The 14,591-nt window shown below is 39.1% G+C and overlaps 1 protein-coding gene across 1 annotated transcript; it reads right to left on the reverse strand.

Annotated features, from left to right (window-relative positions):
- Nucleotides 1-14,525, reverse strand: LOC307117534 (interleukin-17 receptor D). The gene is made up of 12 exons (XM_079802432.1): nucleotides 14,286-14,525; nucleotides 12,023-12,107; nucleotides 11,084-11,242; nucleotides 9,373-9,491; nucleotides 9,021-9,144; nucleotides 8,825-8,863; nucleotides 8,596-8,741; nucleotides 8,162-8,236; nucleotides 7,876-7,942; nucleotides 7,433-7,582; nucleotides 3,502-3,674; nucleotides 1-2,885 (listed from the first exon to the last, which is right to left on the reverse strand). The coding sequence occupies exons 1-12, from the start codon at nucleotides 14,400-14,402 to the stop codon at nucleotides 2,355-2,357; spliced, it is 1,785 nt and encodes a 594-aa protein (XP_079658558.1). The 5' UTR covers nucleotides 14,403-14,525; the 3' UTR covers nucleotides 1-2,354.
- Between the last annotated feature and the right edge of the window lie 66 nt (nucleotides 14,526-14,591).

The raw sequence follows: 14,591 nt of genomic DNA on the forward strand, positions 1-14,591 counted from the left end.
AGCTCACACACATGCTTTTATTTTATGTTAGGCTGCATCCGAAATTGCATACTTCCCTACTATATAGTTGATCAAAAAACAGTATGTGACAAAAAAAAGCATGTCTGAATTCACAGTACTCATAAAAGAGTAAGCAAAAAGTACCTGGATGACCTACTACTTCCGGCGAGATTCTGAAGTGTGCATACAATGGACACTTTACTGGCCCTGTCCCAAATAGCACACTTCATGTGCACTTTCGGTCTTGTGGACTTACAATGGCCGTTGCGTGCGCGTGTCCGTTAAAGCTACACTATGTAACTTTTCCGTCCACTAGAGGTCGCCTGTTCAAAACAAAGGCGTAGTTTGATGACGCCACGTTTGAGCGCAGAATCTCGGGACATGTGGTCTTCACCTCACAGCCGGTGGGAAACAGTCAGGATAGGACTCGGGCAGAAATCATGTTCATGGATGCGATTATTAACATTACTGTAGTCTGAAGCAGAGCAGGACCGAGTGTTGTGGAGCTGAGCAAGGCCGCAGGAGCGATTGAAGAGCGGGACTGTTATTATGGCATAGTCGCTGGCGGGACTTTTATTATGACACGGTTGCCGGCGGCACTTCCTCTTCTCCAGTGCTGAGTGTGAGGTTACGCAGCTCTGTTTATCGTATTAGATATATCTGAGTGTGTTGAAAAGGAAGTTATGACGTTCGCTCGGCGGCTGCTATGACACTTGTTCACACTGCAGTGAGAGTAAAGTGTTTCACTGAATAAAACCGGAGACCGAGGATGCAGATATGACGCAATCGACAGGCGACTCCCTCACACGCATAGCTCACACGTCCCGGCTCCTTGGTTAAAATAGCAATTTTCTCACGATTTACAAATAGTTGAAAACATTTGGGATATTCTAAGTACTCAACTGAACAAAATATATAACACTGGCCTAGTGGTTTCTGGATGTTTTGCTGCAAAAATCCTACATAGTTCACCTTTAATCATTTTAGGTCTCAGAAGGGTGCTCACGAGCGCCCCCTTTCAGGTCGACATGCGCCCTCGATGCGCACTTCTGCCGAGCCCGCACTAGTGCGAGTTACGCAGCGGACTTCTTCCCGGCAGTCAAAGCGGCATTACGTCGTGAAAGTGCAGACTCAGAGGAAGACCGTGAGGGTTTAGGGTGCCATTTGGGACAGGGCCACTATCCCACGGCAACTCTCTCTGTATTTCAGGTTCCCTCTTATTTGTTTTTCACAACAATCTAAGGAATAAGGAAAAAGGAAAAAGTGCGCATCGAGAGGATGGCAGCGAAGCGACGCAACTGACTCTGTAGGTCACATGATAACATAATAACATGGCGAATGTTGTGCGTCCTGATTACATTCATACTACACACACGCATACTACATAGAACGTACTTTTTTAGCGTTTGTATTCAAAGTATTTGCTTATTCAAAAAGAGAGTATGCGATTTCAGACACAGCCTTATTAATTTTTTTGTTTGCCCATAAGATGGCAACACTGGCCTGGACCATTGTTTCACAGTCAGAAAAGAAATTGAGGAGTTACAAGAATAGTCTTGTGTGGCCAGACTGAGGGCAGAAGGTCTGGACTCTATCGCAGCTTTCATTGGTCAAGGACCGCCCCAGAGGACGTTTGACCGACATGTAAAGCAACCAATCAGTTTGTTTTGTTCCGCGTCATATTTAGGGGCGTGAAAATGTAAAGTTGATGCCCCTACAATAACAGACCGGCGTGCATCTAACAAATGATTCATTCAAGAAAGTTGTGCAAGCAAACTTTACACACTTTTTAAAATCCAGCGCTTAGTTGATCCTGGTTAGCGCTCATTGTCACAGTTGTGAACACGACGGCTTTCCTCTTCCATGAGGGGGTTTGGCGTCATGGCGGCTTGGTATCCAGGTGGACCGTTAAAGAACGCAACACACACACGTCACCAGGAAATCCTGTAGAATTCAACCAATCAGATGACGACTTCGAAACTCTTGAAGTGTTTGCCATATGCATCAGACTTTCAGCCAACGGTCCATGGGCGTGACGTCCGAGGATGAAACTAGAACAACAACAACAAACTAAACTACTGAAGATGGCAAAAACAAATCAACAAGTGCTTGTGTGAGAGGATTACGAGATTCTAGTTTAAAAGAGTGCAAAGGCATTTTTATCACTCATAACTTTTGGAGAGAAATAGCGCCGAAACTGGACAAGGATGAATCTTTCTATTGCACGCGTCGAGCACCAGTGTTCACGCACACATCAAATGTATTATACTTTGAAAGGCTATGTACGACTGTGGAAAAAAAACAAAGTATACTTTGGGGTGTGAGTGCATTAATCAATGCAGTTCTTGAGATCCTTAAGAAATGATTGGAATTCCTACATGTTCCTCTTCGGTCGGCTCCATGGAAATCTGTGCCTTGGCCTCCTGGATGGCCAGCTGTAGTGCAGCCCCAGCTGGGAGTTTACAATAGCCGCTTTCTGAAATGTTCTCCACCTGTAGGTAAACGCCAGGCTTCTGCAAAGCCACTCCGTGAAGATGGGAGAAGAGCAAAGGCAAGTCTCTAGTCAGGGTGTATCTTGAAGCGAGACCTAGGGCCGCTGGGATATCAGACTCTTGCGAATACTCAAAAATGGCCACCATGTATTTGGAGAGGTCTTGACCCAATGCTTTGGCACGACACAGCTCCTCTCCGATCATGGAAACAGTAGCTAAGGCGGTGTTCTCCAGCGGTTCCTCATCCTCAGACTGGTTCTGATGGAGACCTCGGGATGACCACAAATGACCACAAATGACCAGGACAAAGTCACACTCCTTCATTCTCCTGCAATGCCACCCCATACTTCCCTCCTCCATAATGCTCAAGGCCTCCCACAAGTCTAAATACACCTAAACAGAAAAAGGAGAATTAATAAGAAATAATTAAGAGATATAGAGTCAAAATAATCATGTATAGACATGTTTTGTGTGTGTGTGTAAAAAAATAAATAATGATTTTATTCATTTTTATTTATAATATTTTATACTTTTTTATTGAGATTCTAATGGCCAATATAAACTTATTGGTCAATTTCTAGTTTATATAAACTAGAAACTGAAATAAAAAAATAGTTGTTAAATAGTAATATTAAAACTATGAGAAAATGGCATAATTTAAACTTATACAAAAATATACAAATGCAAGCAAATTCAAAATATTAATATAATAAATACTATTAGAGTATTTATTATATTAATTTGTTAACATTCATTTGTTTACATAAACAATAGTAAAATAACACTGGAAATAACTAAATGGCTTAAAATTCTCCATAATGTTCAAAATAATGTGTGATGTGTTTTTGTTTTCAATAATACACAACATACATTCCTATTAATTCATGTCTAATAATCTCAAACAAAACGTTTTTGTAGAGTTTCATGGCCCTTTAAAGATTGATGGGAAAAAACGTCTACAAAAAAAATACAAACATTCTCAGCATGCTTTGTCTGATAATACACTTACTTGAGTGGCCATGTGCTTTTGCAAAAAAGCAGCCAGTTGCAACACGACACTGACGTGGGCAGGACCATCATTACTTGAGTAGCAAATCAGGAGGCGAGGGGGACGGGTGGTTTTGTCCAGCAAAACACACTGTCCTTCACCCAGTTTTTTGTCATAGTACTGTTCGATGATTTCTGAGTAATAGGAAATAACATAATTGGCCATTAGTACAAAACATATGTATCCTAAAGCTGGGTTCACACTGCAAGATGTTGGCCACGATTTGGCCTCCTCAGATCCTAGGCCAAAATCTGAAGTCTTTGATCGTAAGTTTGACGTTCTCCAACCGCTGATTTATGTTTTGGCACCAGTGAAAATAGCCATAGATTCTATTTGCACTATGTAAATACAGCAGTATTTTCTTTGCAATAAGTGTAAGTAGTAGTAGTTTTATGCTTATACGTAAATAGTGGCAGATACTATTTGTGTTGTTGTACATTGAACGGTAAGCAATAACAAAGTGTAAATTATTATATTTATTAAAAATTTTAAATGGATGCCGCCTTACTGGGAAAATAAAGTCCTCCCTACACATAACCCTAACCTATAAACACTTTATTATTAAACACGTTAGACACTTTATTTCCACTTTTTTATATTTTCTCTATTTGTATTGAAAATAAATGCCTTTCCGATCTGATATGTTTTGATAAAAGGGAGTAGAGCGAATTAAGCAGATTCAATGTGCGTCATAACTTGCTACTGTTAACAATCCAGCTTCTTCTGTATTTCTTCTGTCAGTGGGCGGAGTCAGATATTAAAGCGGCTTTGTGTTTCCATGGTAACGCAGGGAGCTAGTGTAAATAGCCTCTGCCAATAAGGTGGGCTATTTGCACTTGGTGTAAACAGACACTCCGTTAAATTTGACCTTTTAACCATCAAATTAAAAACCAATAGGAGCGCAGAACCTGATGAATAATTAGTGAGACAAAAGCAAACCACCACTTGCGCCACACACATGGTCTGTTTTTCCAGTTTTCTCTTCAAGAGAAGCCATTTGTTTGCTAGCCACCATTTCAATTCACCATTTAATGATGTAAAACTCCGGACGAGACTTCGTGTGTGCGTTCGTTTTTAACACGTCTTGACTGCCTAAAGTGTGACATGGCTTACAACGGGGATCATGTTCATACAGTCGGACAAGAAACAGTTGTAAAGGATTATTATATTAATAAAAGGTGGCCAGATTATTAATTAATTTATAGCCTTAATTCATAGCCCTGCTATATTCAACATGGATAAATTAAGAGCAGAACACAATGTGTGGCTTAACCGCTTGTTAAAGGTCCCATTCCGCATGATCCCATTGTTCAAACTTTAGTTAGTGTGTAATGTTGCTGTTAGAGCATAAATAATACCTGTAAAATTATAAAGCTCAAAGTTCAATGCCAAGCGAGATATTTTATTTAACAGAAGTTCCCTTTCAAAGCCTACAGCGAACGGCTGGCTTGGACTACATCCTGGTACTTCCTTCTTTAATTACGTCAGTAGCGCAGTAGAACAGACTAAACTCCGCCCACAAAGAAACGCGAAAAAGGGGGCGCGGTCTTGTTGCTGTCCCACGTGGAGAAGTGGACGTGTCGCGTGGAGAAAAGGAACTGTTGCATTGAGTGTGTTTATCGCCATGTCTTCGAGACGCTGTTATTTTCATCCAGGAGTCAAATCACCTTTGTTTGGCTTTCCCAGGGACGCTGTAGAGATTATTGAACGCATACATCTCTCCGTTAAGAGGCGTGACCTTTCCAACATGCGCTAAGCTGCAGTCGAATCACAACACAGGAACTGCTGGCACGTGCGCTAAGCTGCAGTCGAATCACAACACAGGAACTGCTGGCACGTGCGCTAAGCTGCGGTCGAATTACAACACGGGAACCGCTGGCACAATCAGAACTCGTTACGTATTTCTGAAGGAGGGACTTCATAGCACAAGGAAATCACCAGCCGTTTTTAGGACAGTGAAAACAGCGGTACACAGATAAGTACATTGTGTGAAAAATACTGTGTTTTTTTACACGCGAAACATGAACACATGTTATATTGCACACTGTAAACACAATCAAAGCTTCAAAAAAACACGAAGAACGGGACCTTTAAGTCGTGACGTAAGGAATGCCGTTTCTGGGTCCAAGCCTTAACTCGTTTCACTTGAGAATGAGCGCTATTTATTCATATTAAACATCAAAAATTTAAAAAAGTCAAACATTTTAAACACTTACAGTCTACACAACAGTCTCTGTGCTCACAGCGTCACAGACATTAAAGAGCACCTATCATGGCATTTAAAATGTTCCAAATATTGTTTTAGAAGTCCCCAACAACAGTTTTGCATGCATGCAATGACAAAAAAGACTTTAGTTTTCTTATAATATGCATTTATTTTTACCTGTTTTGACAGCGATTCTCAAATGATTCCTTTAGTGATTCACTTTTCAAAACCCTGCCTTTACATGATGCTAACCTGCGGTGATTGGTCCGATGACCCAGTCAGTTGTGATTGGTATAGTCTGTGCAGATATTTTCGGAAACGGAACGCCCATCAAAGTCTTATAGTGACAGTAATTTGTTAATATGTGTCAGGAGTTATGAATATGAAAACTTGTCTGTACCGTTTGATTGTAATATTAGCCTCAACTGATCTCATTCATAAAAAAAACTCCTATTCTCCTCACGAAGACTCGCGACAAATCAACATCCCTCAGGGCTTTTAGTTCAAAAGTGTGCAGATGAGGAGACATATTGATAGATTCTCATATGTCTGTGTCAAATTTCTAAACAGAGGAGTATTTTTTATTCAATACTTCCTCAAAATGCGCAGATAGCCTATTCATGAGCGATTGAGTCTCTTATGTGTTGTTTTCAATTCATACTGGCAGCCGGAGGGCGCTCTGTGCACATGTAATTCATATATGGTACAGACAGACGAAGAAGATACCATGTGCCATAATAGAAGTCCATAATAAAAGCTTCCTGAGATCGCGAAACATACATTTGACGACTAATAAACACTCAATCGCGACGATGTATGGTTTATCTTCAAGCCACTTAGTCTTCAAATGCTCATCCTTGGGCAGATGAAAAAAGTTTGCTTTTGAGTGGCACTTCAGAACACAGCGTCTCGTCGCCATGATGTTTTCTAGTTTTCACTGGCGTCTTGGAGCGCAATAAGTGGGCGTATCGTATTCAAATAACTTGACAAGTTGACGTCATCTAGTCAGAGAAAAAGCTTCGGTCTTCTAACGATTCTTAAAAATGACTCAGAGTCGACTCTTACTTTTGAAAGAAAATAACTATAAATACGGTGTACTGTCATATTTCAAAACTATGCAGGATGTTTTTGTTCACTTAGATCTATGTTACACACTACATGAAAGGTAAATTTCAAAATTCTATGATAGGTGCTCTTTAATATTTTAACGATTTATAAAAGATGAATCACTGTCTGGCCATCTGGAATTTTGGTATGGAGATAAAGGTTATGATTATAATTTTTTTTGTAGTATTATTCCACATTGTGTGTGTATATTAGCACCGTTTGTTGCTTTTCTTGTGGTATGAGAGCGTTTGGACCCGAAAGCGCTGCCACGTGACGTCAGACTTAACAACCGGAAAGGGATAGTTCACTGGAAAAGGAAAATTCCATCATTTACTCCGGCGTTAATTGCTCCAAACCTGTATGAGAACACAAAAGGAGATATTTTAAAGAATGTTCTTCTTTATATCTTCTTTTGTGTTCAACAGAATAAAGACACTCATACAGGTGTGGAACAACATAAGGGTGAGTACATGATGACAGAATTTTCCTTTTCGGGTGAACTATCCCTTTAACAGTTTTGTCAATGACCAGTATGTCAATGAAGTACAATCACTTATCGATTTGTAGTAAAAGTCGAACCTGGTCTCATTTTGGTCTGTACTTTTTTCTTCTTCAGTCTTTTCTTGTAGAGAACGGTGAAGGTGAGCACTGCTGTAACAACAAGCAGGATTCCCACCGACAAGAGCACCACCAGTGAAGGGCTTTCTGTGAATTTGGCAGTCGGCAGCTCTGTTCGTGAGAGGGGAAAAAATACCAAACCGATTATGACAGTGAACAGACAAATTTAAGTTTCATTGGGTGTCGCCTCTTTAAAAGCTGCCTTGACATGTTGTCCTACATGCAGTTACTTTACGAGCTGAAGGCAAAGCATTGCACACATAACACATTTGTGCTCAATGACGAGGAGGAAAAAATGTGTTGCGTTCAAGGCTTTGCCTTCAGCGTTTACAGTAAACTCTATGTCCTTAAGAGTTTAAATCAGTTTACACTTTGATCTTTTTTGATTGACAGTTCAAATTTACCTTCAGAGCTATGTTTAACTTCAACAACGAATGTTTTCCTGACTGCATCCACAACATCGGCAGCAATCTGGAAGGAAGAAAAACACAAAAACTAGCAATAGGCAATACATTGTACTGGAAAACTCTGGGAGTTATGCGTTTACAAAGTGACAAATATTTGCAGAAGACTTTTGGCACAGACTTCTAAAGGGTTGTGACTGAAATTGTGTTCCCTCTCATTCAATGACAGTTTAATTACACAGAAGGCTAAACAAACACACACCCAATCTGATGATTGAAGACTCACCTCGCAGGTGTAGTTTGTACCTGCTCGGAGATTCTGCAAACGGTATGTGTGATGTGTCTTGTTGAGACTGAAATCCTGGATATCAACAAAATTGGACTTACTATAGTAATAACAGTAAATTATGCATAATTACAAGTAACCATAAACCAAACCCTAACTGTAACTCTATAGCAATACATGTAGTTAGTGAATATTACTCAGTACTTATATGAGTAAGTACAATGTAACTACGTCACTTTAAAATAAAGAGTAACCTTACTCTGACTGAATAATTATCAGGTAAACATTTGAGAAATTGTGTTTATTTCAATGATACTACAATAACCAATTCATATTACACGTAATTAAATAACAATAATATCTGTATTCTAAAGTCTATTATAGGCATTGTTACTGTTCTTTTATTTCACATTTTTTTATTTATAAAAACCCACCGGTTTGATGCTTGTGTAATTTCGCAGCCCACCTCCGAAACATGATGAAAAATACTGATGGACTTCAAAGTGCTCAGGTGCAAGGTTAAAGGTCACATAAACATCCTGGTTCTCCTGGTGGACCTCAACGTATCTGGGATACCAGTCTTTAATGAATGACAGGACATACATGAACGCACATATCTGAGGACTTTGCCATGATCAACGGAAACACAGCTACAACGCTCACCTTTCTTACACTCTTCAAGGCCATTTTTTTCAGGACATGCTGAAAACACACAGAAGCATTTGTCAAGTTTATTTCAACTCCAGCATTTGTCAACTGATTGTCTTAATGTGCAGTGGCATGAGTTGTTAACGTGGTTAATGACTATCAATATCAACTGATTACATGCGTTGTTTTTAATCAAAGGTGAAGCGCTTACTTTGTGTGAAAAACGATTTCTTGTCATAGAACTGGTCCCACTGCTCGGGGATGGGCAGCGCCATGACAGTCACGACATACTTGGTATCCAAAGACAGATGCGTGAAGGGATCTGAGTGATACACCTGTGAAAACCATCAAGGAAATACATTACATGATCTCATGACCTCATGGTAGCTGAAAGTTATGTAAAAATGGAAACACTAACTATAGATGTTCTGAAAAAGATGCTATAGAGAAAAAAACATGCCCTGTTTTTTCTTATAGTTTGAAAATAGATTGCACTATTTTAAACAACAATAAAATTACATTGGATGCTACCAAATTTGTAGAGTGTCTTTTTTTTAACATACCCTCTGGGCTTGTGCAGGGGTGAGTGACAGATTGCTACCGAGGAGAAAGAGCTGACATGAGACCTGAGATCCACCAAGGGCCTGAAGGGTTACTTGAAATCCACGCAAGAATGCAATACCTGTGTATGTCAATCAAATAATTAGACAGATAGATATAGAAGAAATTATAGATATATTGAACGACAGACAGACTGATAGGTAGGCAGACAGACAGATAGATGGATATATAGACAAAGACAGACTGATCTTTCTATCTACAGACAGACCTATCCATCGACAAGCAGACAGACGGACCGATAGACATAGATATCTATCCATAGACAGATGGATAGACAGACAGATTTATCCTTCGACAGACAGATCTATCCATAGACAGAAAGACAGACAGACATAGATATCTGTCCATCGACGGACAGACAGATCTGTAGACAGACAGACAGATCTATCCATAGACAGAAAGACAGACAGATAGATCCCTATCCATTGACAGACAGATAGATGGATAGACAGACAGATATAGAGATCTATCCATCGACGGATAGACAGACAGATTTAGCCATCTACAGACAGATCTATCCATTAACAGACAGACAGATCGATCCATAGACAGATAGATAGACAGACAGATCTATCCATAGACAGACAGATCTATCCATAGACAGACAGAAAGACAGAGAGATAGATAGATAGATACGTACCTATCCATTGACAGACAGATAGATAGAAGGATAGACAGACAGATTTCTCCATCTATAGACAGATCTATCCAAAGACAGACAGGTCTATAGACAGATAGATAGACAGACAGATCTATCCATAGACAGACAGACAGACAGACAGACAGACAGACAGACAGACAGACAGACAGACAGACAGATAGACAGATAGACAGATAGACAGATAGATAGATAGATAGATAGATAGATAGATAGATAGATAGATAGATAGATAGATAGATAGATAGATAGATAGATAGATAGATATCCATCTACAGACAGACCTATTCATCGACAGGCAGTTAGATAGATAGATTGGATGGATGGACAAATCTATCCATCTACAGACAGACCTATCCATCGACAGGCAGATAGATAGATAGATAGATAGATAGATAGATAGATAGATAGATAGATAGATAGATAGATAGATAGATAGATAGATAGATAGATAGATAGATAGATAGATAGATAGATAGATAGATAGATAGATAGATAGATAGATAGATAGATAGATAGATAGATAGATAGATAGATAGATAGATAGATAGATAGATAGATAGATAGATAGATAGATAGACAGACAGACAGACAGACAGATAGATAGATAGATAGATAGATAGATAGATAGATAGATAGATAGATAGATAGATAGATAGATAGATAGATAGATAGATAGATAGATAGATAGATAGATAGATAGATAGATAGATAGATAGATAGATAGATAGATAGATAGATAGATAGATAGAAATACTTATCCATCGACAGGCAGATCTATAGACAGACAGACCGATCGATCTATCCACAGACAGACAGACAGACAGATCTATGCATAGATAGACAGATAGATCTATGCATAGACAGACAGATTTATGCATAGACAGACACACAGATCTATGCATAGACAGACAGACAGATCTATGCATAGACAGACAAACAGATACAGACAGGTATCCATCAACCAACAGACAAGCAGACTTGTCAATCAATACCATATTGGCTGGGGTTCCATGACACAGTAATGGTATCATATGTTGGATCTTTATTGGCTTCAACCTCGATGTGAATATTGCGTGGTGCTTTAACATAATGCTGGCAGACCTCTGGGGTGTCCTGGCCTAGAAAAGAGTGACAAGGCCAAGGAATGCAACCTGGCCGAGGAGAAGAGTTACTACACAGTACCACACAGCTCTTGTTATCTTAATGACCTGATTCCTTAAATGGTTTTCATTACACAAGTGGTACACAGTCGAAAGCTAGAAATCTTTGAGATGACACAAAGTTAAAAACAGCAGGGAACAATAGTTCTTTGAAATACATAAAATCCTAACTAGACTTGGAAAAGAGCTGAAAATCATACATGATATATAGTTTGGTTCAAGCAATGCCAGATATGAGTGATTCCTGGAACTGCTGCAAACAATTAGAGCGTAAAACAGCTTGTCTTGTTTAGTGAAATTATAGAAACAACTGGAGGTACAAATGCAACAAAAGAGAGGGTAATTATCCACCATCACGCAACCTGAAATGTGACCGTTACAATGACTGTGACGCCATAAGCAGTTCTCAATGCATGAACAAACAAAGATACCAGTTTTCCTTTTGGAACGTCAGCACTGAGTGCTGTGAAAGGGAAAAACATTTCACATGTTATCATTTAGTGATGGCGTGGATGGATTACAAAATGTACTTTAGTGACCGCAAAAAGCATGCAAAATAAATCAATGTCAGTTTGTTTGCATTGCTGGTCCAGCTCTAAATCATTTCAATTAAAAACAACCTATTCAATTACATTCAGTCAAGTGTGTCCTACTGACTGATCAAATAGGTTACGACGCCTCATTTCATCAACTCCTTTTTACAAAACCATTGGGTTTTTGGCAGAGCTGGATTATTAGGGGCGCTGGACATATACATTTAACATGGCTTACTTCCAAAAGGGCTGGAGGAGGGAATACGAGGAGAAATTTGCACATCGTCTGCTGAGATTCGGCAGTATTCACATCTTGGGTCTCCCTGAAAATACACATTGTCCACTTTAGAAAAAATAAACCGTGGTTAAACAGGGAAAATATGAGCTATTACATTTCTAGGCCACTTATCATATGTGTGACATGAACCTATTGAATTCCTTTGTACTTCCAACTTTTTGCTTAAATTCTTATGCCGACAATACAATTTGTAATTTAAAAAACGGGTTAGTGTAGGGGGATAGATTATACAGTTTGTACATTAGAAAAACCATTATGCCTATGGAGAGTAACCATACACCACATATCCAAGTGAGTGTGTGTGTGTGGGCATGTTTTTGTGAAATATCAGGACACAAATGTGTATAATGACATGGGTATGACAAAAAGAGGGTGAAATATGAGGACGTTCCCCATGTCCTCACTTTTCAAAATGCTTATAAATCATACAGAATGAGTTTTTTTTCACAGAAAGTAAACTGTGCAGTTTCCTGTGATGGGTTGGTTTAGGGGTAGGGGCAGTGTAGGGGGATAGAAAATACAAACCGTATTTTCTATCCCCCTACACTGCCCCTACCCCTAAACGGTATAAAAACCATTACGCCTATGGAATGTCATTTCACAACCCCCCCCCCCGTGTGTGTGTGTGTGTGTGTGTGTGCGTGTGAGAGAGAGAGATTGTGTGTAAGTGTGAGTTTTGTTTCTACCCCTGCCGTTCCCACACGAGGTTGAAATTCTTAAATGTGATCTAACAAAGGTAAAGATAAAATATTAACCATATATGCTGTTTATATTGCTTGTAATTGGGATGAAGTAAACATCTGTTGAGTATTTTAACATATCATTTTTGATTGTGTTGAATTAAAAACCCCAAAATGCAGCGGGTCCACCAGACCAACGAACACTGGCTGAATAACAAAAATATGAACACCACACAAGGGTTAATCAAACTATATAAAGCTGACAGATACTGGAAAAAAAAATCTTTATGTACCTGACCTGAAGCAACCAGAAAAACCAGATAAAGAAAAAACGAAAGGCTAAAAATCTTCAACCATGAGAGAGAAACAAAGGAGGAGTAAAAAGAACTACAGACACAGATTAAGATCAGTCTGAGTGATGAAAGTGAAAGTTACTCGATAAATATACAGTCAAAACAAAATTTATTCAGACACCTTCAACATTTTGTCACACAGTTTATTCGCTATAGTTTTGAAAATGGTAATATAATATGATAATAACTCAGTTAAACTGTGTCAGAACAAATTCATCTTGATAATGTCAGATGACTTTGATAGAAAGGTATGAAATGGTTTACAGTCAGCCACTCAGTTATCTAAGCACACATTTAGATAATACCAATTTAGGTCAACCAATTACCAAGCAATGCTTCATTTTGTTCAGTCTGTGGTGTAAAAGGTCGCATTAGCAATTAAAGAAACAACACTTGAGCAAAACATGGTCAGGTCAAAGTGTCTGAATAAATTTGGTCCCATATTTGTATACATTTTACTGGTAGTCCACTATATGAAGAATTGTTGTGTATAATGTGTCACAGTTTACTTTATTTTGCTATCCTCACTTACATAAATGAACTATAGTGTCCTGCACCCACTAGTAAAAAATTATATCTGGTGTCTGAATAAATTTGGTTTGACTGTATGTATTTATATACACACACACACACACACACACACACACACACACACACACACACACACACACACACACACACACACACACACACACACACACACACACACACACACACACACACACACACACACACACACACACACACACACACACACACACACACACACACACACACACACACACACACACACACTTCAGCTTAGTCAGTATATACTTGCATGAATTTCAGTAGACAATAATGTGAAACATACATTTAATGAATTTGATCAATTTGATTAGTGACCCAGAAATCTATTTATGACAAAAATAAATAAAATCTAAACCCTTATTTCCAGGTGCGAATTGTATTTTGAAATTCAGATTGAATCTCATTGGAGAATATTGAGTTCCAACTTGTATATTTCATGGTCAATTGCTTAACCACGTCCAAAACATTTATTGTGTATCCTAATATATACATGTATGTTTGTGTTTGTATTTGCATAACAATGACTTATGAATCTAACATTAAAGCTTGGCAAAATTTATGAAACAGCACCACTGATCCCTTAAAAGTATGAAGTCTTACCCGGCGGATACATTCAAGCGTGCAACGCTGAGGTCTGCAAGATGTTCGATCACCATGGGCGCCGAGGGACAAACTGACCAGCAGGAGCAGATCCAGGGTCAGTGTGGGTGGCCACATCCCGCTCTTTTCACCTGCCTGAAGAACACTGAAAACTGCCTTCAACCCCCAACACAGCTATGTCCTCAAAGCAGATAAGCCATTCAGGTCTCTCGAAGAACTAAAGATCAGTTGAGTAAAAGCAGAGAGTGTGGAACGGAAGGGGAGGAGGTAGGCAAAGGGTTGGGAATGAAAACAACAGCAGCTGAG

Source organism: Gobio gobio (assembly GCF_949357685.1).
Source record: "Gobio gobio genome assembly, chromosome: 21".
Classification (NCBI taxonomy): Eukaryota; Metazoa; Chordata; class Actinopteri; order Cypriniformes; family Gobionidae; genus Gobio; species Gobio gobio.

What these genes read in the sequence shown, in the direction of transcription:
- LOC307117534 (XM_079802432.1), bottom strand. Translation starts at nt 14,402, where the DNA reads ATGTGGCCACCCACACTGACCCTGGATCTGCTCCTGCTGGTCAGTTTG. An exon ending in ATTACACAAGCATCAAACCG is followed by an intron (nt 8,237 to 8,595) that starts GTGGGTTTTTAT and finishes GTTGATATCCAG; the next exon opens with GATTTCAGTCTCAACAAGAC. An exon ending in AAAAGCACATGGCCACTCAA is followed by an intron (nt 2,886 to 3,501) that starts GTAAGTGTATTA and finishes TTTTCTGTTTAG; the next exon opens with GTGTATTTAGACTTGTGGGA.